We start from the raw sequence: 13,337 nt of genomic DNA, 5'->3' as shown, positions 1-13,337 counted from the left end.
ACGGAACAAAACTTGCGAAGATTAAATTAAGCCGGCAATCTTTGAGCAGATACAAGTTCTGAAATTTACCATTCGCAAGGGTAGAAGGGAAACAAATATTGGCTTACGATGGGATGAGTTTCTGAACGCAATCGTTAGAACATCCACTCGTTGCTGGAACGAGAGAGCCTTAATGGTAACAAACTGAGACAGCGTCTGAACAGCAATTGCACGACAACCCATGTCCACGTCACGGCAGTGTCGCAGAATACACTTCAACACTGTGTTGTTATTAACCACGAGAGAAGATAGAACCACCTTGCGTATTTCAGCTGATTCAGCTCCCAATAAAAAGGCCAATTCTGAAACGACAAAGTATAGCCTAGTTTGACTCAATTAACTTTGTATAATAGTGTTTTATACTTTGTATTAAGTTTAAACAATTAACAATGTTTTATACTTTGTATAAGGGGGTGCAGATCGCTACGCAAAGTTCAATTGATCGACAACTCCATAAGCGCTATTGTAGAGGAAGGACTTCTAAGATAAATTAACATTACGACGATGCATTTAATGCTGATTTATGACTTTATTGCTGATATATATGCATTTTTATAACGCTGGTATGGCCCTATCCAGCTTGTGCACTTACCGTAACTAAACGGAAGGGCCCCTTTTGTAATTTAGTTTTTTTTAAAATCAAGCTGCCTTTTAAAGAATTGTCCAATTCATAATGTTTGGGTTGAGTAAAAACTGCAAATTAGGAAATCGCGAAAAAAAATAATAAAAGTTCGATACGAGCTTCCATTTAAAGCGTTAAATAGTAAAAACCTCTTTTCACACAATTTTTTAAGCTTCATTCAATTCTGCAAATATCTCACGTTTCACGACAGCATCTTTGTCCAATTCCTGAGTGCGCGTAGCTGCATCGTCTTCCATATCTTCATCATCTAATTGAGGCTGAAAAAACACGAGTGCCTTCACTGCCATCAGTCGCGCCTCCGAGGATTTGTCTCTGCTCCGAACCAGCAGAATATTGCGGAGTTTGTTCCAGAGGTCAACGCTCAGGTCAATTTCTTCGCTCGCGCACAGGGTCATGATATTCAGTATAAGTTGACATGTTTTCAGACGAAACTGTTTTCGCTGATCGTCGTGAAACTAAATGCATTTTCAATGATAGCAGATCTAAACTCTATACAAAACAATATAACAAAAATTGCAGACTAACCTGTTCAATTAGCCATGTTAATTGATCCACAAAAGGCAACTCTTCGCCTATACAGTAGCAAGCAAATGAAGCAAAAAGTTTTAGGCTCTTTTCCACGGGAAACGATTTTTCAGGTATCTCATAATTTTGTACCAAAATTCCACTGATAAAAGTATTGAAATCTTGGATGTTTTCTGCGAAGTCTGGAATATTTTCAATTTCATTCTGACCAGTGACTCCTCTTGCCTAAACATCAGCTAATTTTCATTAATCAACAAAAAATAGTTCAACAAAATGAAAGAAACACTAAACCTTTTCATAATAACGTCTGAGAATCGACACTGCTGTTTCATTGTCTAATTTTCCATTTTGCACTTTATCAAAAAGATTTATCAGTTCATGTTGAAGCTTCTTCTCATTTTGCTTCAACGTGGTGATAGCTTCTTTTCCGTTTCCATTGCCACCAGCTGCGAGAGCTTTTTTGGTACCTTTTTTAGGAGGCATTATTCTGAAAAAAAAACCAACAAAATGGAAATGCCCTACTCATGAAGTTTACTGGGAAATTGATATTTTATATTCCAGCACCAGCTTCGTTCCTCATACTCTAATCAGGCATGCTAGGTACGGATGAAGTCATTGAATGCTGGAATAATTCAGGACTACCAGCTAGTCACAATTATTTAGGGGTAAAGCGGAGCTTCGCAACACTTCCAAAACAATTTATAAAAATGATGATGAAAATTTAATGATGAAATAAAGATGCTGAAAAGAAAAGGAGATTTTAAGAAAAAGTTAAAGGTGCAAAATCTCCTAAGAAATTGAAAAGTACACAAGAAATCGCAGAGCCTTTGGGGTTATTTTTCAAGGATGCGTTATTCTGAAAAAAAATTGACAAAGTGGACAGAGGCGAATCGGAGCTTCGCACAGCTTGCGATACAACACGAAAACATGAAAAAATAAACAGAAATTTTGCATGTCTCGATAAAATATAACAACTAGGGGCCCCAGCTAAAGCTGGAGGTAGGTGTTTTGATAACTTTGTTATACCAATGTGTGATGAATGGGGCAGTTTCAACAAAAAGACTTTGCCCAAAACTGTAACATTCGTCTACTGCAGTCACACATGAGGCTTAAGAAAAATAGGCCCTATAACCACTGGCTCAAGGGTCAGGGACACTATCTCTTGTGTTTTTCTACCTCAAGAACGGTCGGAGCCAGTTCGGTTCGTTTGTGACATGAGACTACGACCCGTTACAGCTTAAAGGCTATGTAACATTCGCCCGGAAGATACATATCGACGGATAACAAAACTAAGTCTTAAGACGACTGGCTAGCGTCTAAACAGAGCTTTGCATGTTTTTCACCGTCTCTACCAAGCCAGTACTTTTCGGTGGTCTTTCTTACATCAGGCTGACAAAAACGTTACTGTTCTCCGGCTTCGACCAGAACGCTCAAATTAACTGAATTACATGCAAAAATAGTGAGCTCATGGCTGGGTCTCAGTATCCCCAGACCACGAGGTCACTCCTAAAAACAGGGCTACTACTTATTATATTACTATTGTTTTTGTTCAGTAGATAAAAATCATCATCTCCATCGAAGATGGATCAACCCTTTCCCCCAACTCCTAGCACCTCATCCTTGTCAAAACTAATCAAAATATCAGTTAAATTCAAGTCAGGACATGACAGGATGCTAAAATTCAATACAAGTTCATAAAAGTTCCCGTCCCGAGACCCTTCCGGATTCTTGAATCCGGCGAATCAAGCTCCTTAACCTCAGGTTCACGCTAACTCGGAGGGCTGGTTTTTACCCTTCACCGTTGTTCGCAACGGCCTTGCAACTATTGTAACAGCACAATAGTTGCAACTCGGAACGTCCTCTGCTCTTCTGTATTTTGTTGTCGTTCTCTAATCTCGATTTTCGCACTGTTCGCAATCGCAGATAAAAGTTGTTCTGTTTCTTCCTGCTATTTTAGCTAAAATGGCCGTCTCTGACGTTTCTCAGAAATATGACGTCATAATTCGAATTTTTAAAAATTAGAATTCCAGAATCTTCTAGCCTTCACCGTTTGGCTAATCGTTCAAATAACGTCCTTATCCGTTCTAAATCGCCAATTCGGAAGGCTTGCTGCTAAAATACCGAATTCTGCAGAGACTGCATTTTGGCCATTCTGGTCGAATGTCACATACTCCCTGGACAGTCCGGTCAATGTCCTCATTGAATCGCGCAATGTTCTAAATGGTTACAGTGTCATCGAACAGAATTTACAAAATGCACGAAATTACTTTTACCTACGTCACATCGACTCACTGCAGAATATAAATGGCATCATACTACATCACTATAGCCTTCAAATTCTTTCATTAATCTGCACATTGAGGATATGACTTAAGATAAAACATATTTTCTGACTTCCAGTGTCAATATCCCGATTGAGACTTTTTCTCCTAGATTTAAAAGGTGTTGGCTTGCAGGACAGTCCTGCCAACCAACAAGCTAAAATTATCCTACTATGCTCCTTCCCTTCGGAAATCTTGCTTGTTTATTGTCCTGAATATTAAAACTAAGAAACTTTGTGGTTAGAAAGAACAATGCAACAACCTCCCTCCTCAAGAAGTTACTCCAGTTTTTCATGTCACCACAAAGTGATCAGTCTTCCTAAGTGATTAAAAACAATCATGCAGGCTGGAATATTTAAATATACTCTTCCCTCAAGCCTTTCTAAATAAATAATAAGTGAGTGTCTCTAAAGCCACTTCAACTAAAACCAAAATGCAAATTTATAAATGCAACAATTTCCAAACTCAACTTAAATGTTTCAGTTTTCAATTACAACTTGGTTGCTTGGTTTCTCACTTGAGTTTTTCACACACATAAAACAATTTTGAGTTTTAACTTTTCTTCATCATCCCTTTGTTCTCTTCTTTTTTCGTCGTTTAGAAGTTCTAAAACTTCTAAATTCTTCTAATTTTCTTTCTTGTTGCCTCTTGTTTTCTCGACCATTCATCAATGCTCCATTTCCTCCTCCTGTGACACTGACTCCGCACTCTCGGTTTCCGTGTCTTGTAGCACGTCATTGACTATCCTGACGCTGTTGGAAGCCGTCCTCCAACACTTCTGCTCTTCCACCCTCTGTTTACAGCAAAGTAGGGGATCCACGTTTGATTCTCTGTTTCTACAGAAGCTGTTGTGGAGACACAACGCCACGTTTCTTTCCAAATCTTCTTTCAGCATCTCTGCCTTCTCATTTCCACTACGCTCGCTCGTCCTGGAAATTCTTTTCACAGCGGTGGTCACTGCATTCCGATGGGTCACGAAAGTTCGCTTGAAAGCTCCTGCCCCAATGTCCAGCTGATATTCACTGTACACTCTGCCATGTTTCGACATATGCTTTTTCGCATACTCGTACAACCATGCAGTCATGTTAGCTCTGAACCATGGCATCAATCGTTTTCGTGCCCATATCTTCTTCACTTCCATCGGAATGTTTAGAACTTTGCACATTGTCTCAAAAAGATCTAAATCTTTTAGACAATCTAATTTCTGCAACTGTTCTCTCGTCGGTGCCTCCTGTCTATTATTTTCTCTCACATGAGCTTCCAGCCATCGTATCGCCATCATAACTCCCACTATCACTATTGTTATGGGCTGTGATGAATCTGGTAAACCCATGGAGAGCAGCTCTCCAGAGTCCCAGATCAACACCAGATTACTACGCTTGGGATACCACCAGGTCTGCAGCAAGCAGTGGCAAGGAAACTCGTCATGTGTCAACATGATGCTCCTCCAATTCCGTTTTCCCGAAGCTTCCAGCAATGGCTCCACTTCCATCATCACTCGGTGGATCTCATCATTCTCATCTACTGCATTGTAATCTGTGACAGTTGATCCTCTCTGTTTCTGTTTTTCAAAGTCACTGAAGTTCCCGCTCACATATCCCATGAACTTCTTTCCTAGTATTGACTCCAACTCCTCTTTGGTTCTTTCTGGGACTGCTGAGAACATCTTACATAGTAACTCGTAAGACTTTTCAGACATTCTCGCCAATCTCACGCACTTTGGCACTGAGAAAGCTTGATCCACGATCGTTCTTGTACTCTTCACGTCCACAGCCACGAAATGTACAGGGTATCTGCTCTTGCACATTGGAGCCAACGTTGAACCCACCAAATATCGTGCTCCTGATGGTCTACAATAAGTTTCGCCGTGTCTGATGTTCATCTCCGTTTCGATTGCTTCCCTCCATTTTCCTATATACTTCTGCTCAGTCTGCAGAACTCCTGGGAATACTTCTACGCTGATGGCTGTGACCATCTCATGTTTCTGTTCTAGATTCAATAGTGACTCTAAAGAACCAAACATGCTGTAGAATCCTAGTGCTGTCACTAGATTCACATCGGTTCCTCCATGGCAATCTGCTATCAGTTCCGTTTCCGTTCTTGCTTTCATCACTACATTTCCAAACAATACCGTCAACTGCTTGTGTTGTTTCTCCAGGGTTTTCACACAGTCTAGACTTCCACAAACGTGACCCTCTAGTCCACAGACTTCCGCCAGACAGCTACCAGGTTTGACCCAGTCTTCTGGTCCCCAGCCAGGCAACTCCACTCCATCTTCTCCGTTGCTCTTAGAGGCTGTTGTCATCACATTATATATGATGTTGAGGTCACACAGGTTACAGTCCACATTCAGTTCCCTCTGTATGTCCTGTGTCGCCCGTAATATCTAGTCAGCGTTGGGACTAGGACACCACGATGGCTTCATCAATTCCCACACTGCCATCAAGCTCGTTCTCAGTAATTCATCTGAGAATCCCAACCCAAATTCCACTCTCTTGTCGGATTTTGGTACTGAAGGTGCAGTCACCTCTTCTTCCAAGACCAATCCCAATTTGGCCTGTGGATTGTTAACGCTCTTAGTCGTCACAATTCTGGACGTCCAGAATCTTAGTAACACCGCCTGCTCATAATCAAAGAAGCAATCACGTATGTCTTCACTCAGGAAAGGATTGTATGCCATCCCTATAATCCCGGATACATAGCTATATGACTTCTTCTTGATCGGTCCACAGTATTCACTGGATTTCGGCAATGCTCCCATAGATTCTTTAGTGAACCTCAACTCCTTGTTTGAGAATCTCCTGATCTCGTCTATCTTTTTCATGGGTTCCAATTCTTCAGGTTCTTTCATGTTCACCCTCATCGGTTTACTTTGCTGCATATCCAGCATTGCTAGTAAGAACATGGCTTTCGTTCGCTCATCGCCTTCCTTCAACATTTTAACACAAGTGCTTAATGCAGGTACTGAGATCTGCTCTATCAGGAATCGAATGAAACAGAGAGCGTCTCTCCGCTTTGCACACGCTACTGCTGCTCCCTCCTCGACTATCAGATCCCTCAGATTCGTCATAAGGAAAACTTTTTCCTCCTTTGATCTCTTCCTTTCTTCTGAATCATATTCTTCGCGAGTCAGTCCCATCATGCACCAGGCGAGCCTGAGTTGTAATTCCGTCCTTACGTAAGGTACTGCCACGAGAGCATGTATTCTTGGCGTAGTCCTCATTTCCTCTTCGAAATACCTCAATACTACTGCTTTCCATGGAAGGCTCACCAACTGCTCGATCGTCTCCGCCTGTATGTCAGACGACGCCAAAGTTCCGTACGCCTTCTGCTTGAGGGTGGTGCCTTGCAACATTGTTTCCAGATAACCCTCCATGGCTTTTTCCTCTTCCAGGGCCATTACATGCCCTCTAGCCGAGTTTCGGTATTCCAACATCTCCATGTATCCACCGGTGGGTTCATCTATCGACACTGTCTCAGACACTGTCAGTCTGTTGTATTCCACTGGTGTTAGTTGTCCTGCAACACTTCCCTTTCCATGATTCATGGGAGATGGCTTGAAGTCCCTCATTTTACTCTCTCCACATTGACTGAGTATTTCCATTTCTAAAGTCGCTCCAGTCAGAGTGCGGTCACTCCTTTTGGATTTATAACCAGTTGACTTTAACCCCGCCATGAGAATGGGTGGCACCATCGCTATATCAGTTAATATTCTATCTGTGCCAGACAATTGGTAATCACCTTGCCCCAAATCCATGACTTCCTCAACTCGTTTTCTTTTCGCTGAGTTACCAGCTTTCATCGATATTTCCGAATCCACTTTCGTCTTTCCAATCCTCCTCGGCATCACTCTGCTGCCTAACTTCATTTTCATCGCATTGATTTTATCAATCACCATTTTCGATCGCATCGTTCCTCTCCTGGTCCTTGACAGGTACACCACCTCTCCTTCATTGTCCTGCGGTGTTATCTTGATGGGAGAATTCGCTTCACTCTCATCAGCGGCTGAGTCGATCAATAACTCACTCAGTCTCCCTTCACACTCATCAAGCTTGTCAAGTACTTCTCTCATCAAGGGTTGATTGAGACCTGTTTTGAGAATGGACTGGGTCCCATAGCTCTGAATCACAGTCCAGACTTCTTCCATGAACGCCACTCTGTCCAGCTTACATCCCGTCCTACTCTCGTGGTCTCGGTGATGTACTTCCCATTCTTCTTCGGGTAGCGTTCCCAAGAAAGGTACTCTGGCTGAGGCCTCTATTCTTCTCCTCCGAGGTGATTCCATGAGGATTCTCTGATCGTTATTTCTTGTATTGCCAGGAGAGCTGCTCTCCGGCAAATTCCGTTTCATTTCCTCAAAGGCTGACGGAGGTTCCAGTGTCGAGATGCCTTCATCCGCTGGCTCAGTCGTTTCCAACGTGTCTGCATTATTCTCAAGATCACTGAAGATATTGAAAACCAGGCTGGATGTTCCTCCTGTCGATGCCCTGTCGTCTTCCCCACCAGCTTGATCTTGTTGCATGGGTTCTTCCGTCTGACGGTTTCCACCCTGTCCGTCATCTCCTTCTGACTTGTCCCCATTCGAGTTCGATGGTCCTTGTTTGTCATCATCAGCTTCTTCCTGGAATCTCGGTATGAGCAATGTACCGGCTGATTTATCTTCCTCTTCTCCATGGACCACTTTAGTTTCTTCGCAGCCGAAGGGTGCTAGGAAAATTCTCGTCTGCAATATTCCCGCAACTTTCATCTCTTTTCTCACACTGGTCAGGATTACTGAGGCTTCAGGCAATTCAGTCCTGCCTCTCATCCTCATTGGAGCTAAGCCTAGTCGTCTCCATTCCTCATCAAATCCTTCAGGCTTGGGAGTAGCGGCGTTGCTTATTCGCCTTCTCGTCGCTTGATCCGTGTACGCAAATCGTGTGTACTGTAACACGGCGGCATTTCTCCCCACGAAGTATGGACCCATCGTCGCCGAGAAATTCCCTACTCTCCTTTCATTGGTTTCGAATGCTCTCAACCTAGGAGTTTGTACTACGGAGACTGCTCCGAGCAACATCCTTCTTATCAGAGGGAATTCAGGGATTGCTTCGGGTAGCTTCTTGTAATCGCCCCAGTCCTTCGTCTCTTCTCTCACCTTGTGATACGCTGCTGTGAGACGAGGCACTCTGGTCATTTCGCCATTCGTTTTGTCATAGGGCCTCAGATTCCAAAGCTTTGGAAACACCTCGATGTGCCCTCTTTCTACTTCTCCCATGCGGTCACAGAAGTGATCGTCAAAATTGATGACTGTCATCTCTGGCTCCGATATTTTCGCAAATAACAGATCTTCACTCATGAGCTCTCGCAATGCGTGCTGCTCACACCAGTTCAGTGTACTACCGTCCACTGCCGATATGAGGTTCAGGTGCAACACCGACCTCCTATACGCTTCCACTTTAACGTCAGGGAACGCAAAGGTGACTGCTGGTCCATAGATCACTGTCACGAACTCCGTGACTCCTCTGATCAGTGCCAAGGGATCGATTCTCATAGCTAAGCTCAAATCTGTTAACAGCGGCATGCCTCCAACATGTCGTCTAACATCTTCCTCTCTTTCAATTGTCTCGTCTTCTCCGGTTCCAAAGCGATTTTGCTGCAAGAGATACTGGATAAGAGTGTGTCTCAGGTCTCTTGTTTTGTTCCACGAGTCTGTGGATTTCTTCATATCCAGATTCCTCACTCTCTCTTTCATCTGCTCTGGACAACGTGCCAGTTTCATCAGCCCTCCCAAGTTTCCGTGGGTTATTGCGATCAACGTCAAAAGTCCATCTAGTCGCAGGTTCTGTATTCCATCCGTAAGCAGTATCACCGGTCCTTTCACGAAATTCTCCGCTCCAAATGTCACAAACAGGGCTATTAATTCCACTATCGATACTTTCACTACCGCTTGGAGGAATTCCTTTATCAAGTAGTGCGAGACTTTCGGGTAGACTTTTGCCAAGAAGGACGCGGTCCATCCGGCTCCCAACCCTTCTAGCATGCTGTCTGTCCTTCCAAATCCCTCCTGTCCTTTCACTTCCTGGGTCCAGAAGGTTTCCAGAGTAATCTGACACATTCTGTTCACGAACTCAGCTGTCTTTTCTCCGGCATTTTCCGCCAGGTTCACCTCCTTCAACAAGTAGGCGTATATCTTAGTGATCATTACTGGGCCTTGCTGAAAAGCATCTGCACCCAATGCCGCTACTCTCGGATTCAGGTGTAGCCACTGGTTTGCTTCCGGCTTGGTTCTCAGCACCATCGCTTCCAGATGAGCTCTCGTCTCCAGTGAATTCTTTCTTCTCGTGTCTTCACTCGCCACTTCCATTGCTCGGAACCACAAGTCGTTGGACATTGCCGTAATCACTCGATGGTCGTCATCTATTCCTGGTTTCAGTTTGAGTTGCCGACTGAAGTTGGACAGTTCCAACCCCAGCACTTCGTCTAACACCAACATGTGTAGCGCGTGGTCCTTGAACCCTCTCATCGCGTTTGAGATATCTGACCATACTGCAGGCAGTTCAGCCTTAAGTGGCCTCAGGTTCTCCATTTCTATCATGCGATTCGGGGCTGATATGATCACATCATATTTTCCCTCCGAAAGTAAGGCTACCATTGCATACACAAATTTCAGTCCATCCGGGAGATATGCATATCCCGGAGACAACGCAAATACTACTCTCAACGTCACTTTGTTGAATGTTCCCTCCTTTGTCGCGTCTACCACTTCACCCATTGACTCCAGGATGTCTTTTATCGCGGGCCATACTGCGTTTTCTGCTGTTGCAGGATCTCTGAGCCTGCTCAGAAAACCTCTACTGTGTAGATGGTCATTGATGCCAGCAAACACAATCGTTATCGGGTTCATTTCTGTCTGCCTTTGTACCCCTATAGCCAATGACACTGATTGCAATAGGTCTAGGTCAACTGCGGCCAGCATTATGACGTCCGGCCAAAACAAAGACTTAGAGGTGTACACGAACTCTGAATTCGCTACTACCATGATCTTGGCCTTTCTCATTTCTGCTTTGTCGTAGGCGGCGAAGATGCTCTCATCTTTCTTTATTGCTGTCAATCCGCCATATCTCTGGGCATCACCATCTTGGTTCACTTGTTTTGGGTATACTCTCTCCTTCACATGACTAGGTGGTGTCGTCAGTTGCCTGAATATCTTCACGTGTTGTCCAATTGGCGCTCTCGCCGTCAGGAATCTTCCTGGCCTTTCCTCACGATTCCTCTCCTCATGGTTCAATCTGACATCCTGCAACGGTCTTGCATTCACAGGTCCCATTGTGTTATTGGAGGGCAGTCCTTCCAAGTCAGCAAATCTTAAGGCTGTCGTGGAGCTGAAATTTATGCTAGCGGCTATCAACCAGTCTACGCCGGTTATTGAGTATAATCTGCTGACGGATAGCGTCGCTCCATTTAGCATCCTCCTTGCATCTTCGATGAAGCTTACTTTCTGCAGGTCCAGCTTCATCAGTTCTTCTTTGTATATGTGCCAGGGAGACGGCATGGGTCTTGACCATAGCAATGAGCCTCTGTTCGGTCTCTCTTCTCGACTGCTACTCGTTGTCTCCGATCTAGTGTCTGATCTGGACGTGCCTGCTACTCCTTCGTTTGGTTGGTTGACGGGTCCTATCCTTCTCCTAGGATGAATTGTCCTCCTCGTCGGTGCTTCTCCCAACCGATCCTGCACGTCAGTTCTTCGACCTGATTCGCTGGAGCTTTGTTGCCGGTAATTTATTGCGGCTGGGACTGTACCCAAACGCGTTTCCAGGTTAGTAGGCACAAAGGTAGTGATCACCGTATCATTCACCGTTCCCTCTTCCTTCAGTACTCCTGTGTCAGAGAGTTCTGCTTCTAACTCGTCCAACCGTTCTTGGAAGACTCGATTCAACCAAGCTTGTCCCTCGATTGTGTCAAAGTGGATGCCATCCGAAGTCAGTCTGGCTTGCTCCATGGCTCTCAATTCGTGTTCAATGTCCATAAGGATCATTCTTCCGGCATTTCGATTTGCTAGGTTTCTTAAGATGTTGTTCCATCTCATGACTCCCTCGTTGTGCCTTCTTCCTGATGCTGTCAGGTTTCTTGCGTTCATTGGCACCGTGCAAACGGTCAGTACCGCGCAACTGAACTTCTGCCAGAGAGTGGTGAACAAACACACCATCATTGATTCCCACTGTGCTTCCTGCTCGTCTGATCCTCTGGAGATATCATTCGTCCCAACTAATATCATCACACTGGGTATCCTCCCGGGATTCATCAGCTCCACCATCCGGTATAATTGGGCAATTGTCGCGCCTCCAAAGGCCATCACCGTGGTGACCCATGAGGTCCTCAAATTCGTTAGCACTCGGACTAAGCTGTCTCCCAATATCAGGTGAGATGTCCCGAGTGGTGGTTGCTGCAGGTTCACAGCCGGGCTCCAGGTAGCTCGATTGAAGCAGGCTCTCGGATCTGTCTCCGGAACTCCCGTGAAATTATACTTTAATTGATTATTCTTCTGCACGTCCATTACACGAGACACTTTCTTCGCTGGCATCTTCCTTACTTTTCTCTCTGTGATCTTCGAACTCCCCCTGAGTGGCGTCACGTCACTTATCCCTTGTCTGATTATTGTCTGGGAGAGTTGTACTCTGCCCGTATCGTCAATCGTTCCATAGGGTGCAGTCACCCCGGAACCTGGTGCATTCTTGTTAGCGACCAATCGTCCAGCGGTCTCTATCAGTTTTCTCACTGTCTGTTCTACGACGGGATCACCCAAGGTGTCACTAGGATCCGGGATTGTTACTCGGTTCGTCTCTGCTGGAAGCCGTGTCTCCGTTGTTTGACTCATTTCTCGAGGTGTCAAGAGCTCCATCGGGGACTGCCCACGAGGAATATCCCTTGCAGGTATCACTTTCTCAATGGACGTCGTCAACGCCACCTGCTCCGATCGCTCTTTGTATTCCTGCCTTAAGCGTTCGATCTCTTGACCCTGCTTTTTGTTGCAGTCTTCAAACAACTTTCTCCACATGTCCCGGTCTTCCTCCATCGCCAGCATGGTCTTCGTCATATCGTCTAACTCCTTCTTCGTACTTCTCAACTGATCGTTCATCTCGTCCAGATCTTGTATGGTTTGGTTCGTCTGAACCTTCTGTGTTACTTTCGCCCCTTTTGGTGGCACAGCTACTCTCAGTGGTGAACCAGAAGAGGTCGCCTCGCTGTTCATCTCCTGATGCATTCTCGTCAGCTCAGGTTTGGGCTTGGAGGGCATTGGCATCTCACCTGGTTGGTAAGTCCTAGAACTTCCCAACCCAGGCTCATTCGCCAAGTCACTCCCTGAGAGAGCCCCGTTTCTCCACCTCATCACTCTCATGTTCGGGCGGTCTAGTACTCCTCTTTCTCCATATGCTGCCATCAACAGGACTTCCGTGGGGCGGTCCCCACGGTTGTCGTGCCCCAAGATGTTAATCAGGGCGGTCAGCAACATGACCACCTCTGGGTCCTCCAGAGCGAAGTCTCGTTCGATCAGCCGACGATAGATCGCATCTACCATCGGTCCTACATATGCCTCTGCCAGGTCCATCAATTCATCCAGGTTGAAATTGTCCATACTGTTCTTTCCAAGTTTGATTTGATTTCGATTTCAAGTTTTGACTCAAGTGAGCAATTAAATGATCAATCAGGATCTAGAAAAAAAATCACGAATGTCACACTTGTCAATTTCACCTTAACATACATCGTTAAAATCTGCTTAAAGACAGTTCAGATAAAAAGATATTTATCCTAAAATTTATTAAAATCAATTG

General features: G+C 44.8%; 1 protein-coding gene across 1 annotated transcript in view; it reads right to left on the bottom strand.

Moving 5' to 3' along the window:
• LOC134856136 (condensin complex subunit 3-like) overlaps positions 1-13,337 on the bottom strand; it is a gene marked incomplete at its 3' end in the record, with an annotated part of 107,069 nt that overhangs the window by 17,572 nt on the left and 76,160 nt on the right. The window contains exons 3-6 of the mRNA XM_063872499.1: positions 1,499-1,694; positions 1,208-1,432; positions 861-1,137; positions 108-341 (exon numbers count right to left, since the gene is read on the bottom strand). Of these exons, the coding sequence (XP_063728569.1) occupies positions 108-341; positions 861-1,137; positions 1,208-1,432; positions 1,499-1,694 (932 nt within the window). The remainder of the gene's footprint in view (positions 1-107; positions 342-860; positions 1,138-1,207; positions 1,433-1,498; positions 1,695-13,337) is intronic.

This window comes from Symsagittifera roscoffensis, unplaced genomic scaffold (assembly GCF_963678635.1).
Source record: "Symsagittifera roscoffensis unplaced genomic scaffold, txSymRosc1.1 SCAFFOLD_115, whole genome shotgun sequence".
Taxonomy (NCBI): Eukaryota; Metazoa; Xenacoelomorpha; order Acoela; family Convolutidae; genus Symsagittifera; species Symsagittifera roscoffensis.
The sequence above is the reverse complement of the archived record's forward strand: the minus strand, read 5'-3'. Positions and strand labels throughout refer to the sequence as shown.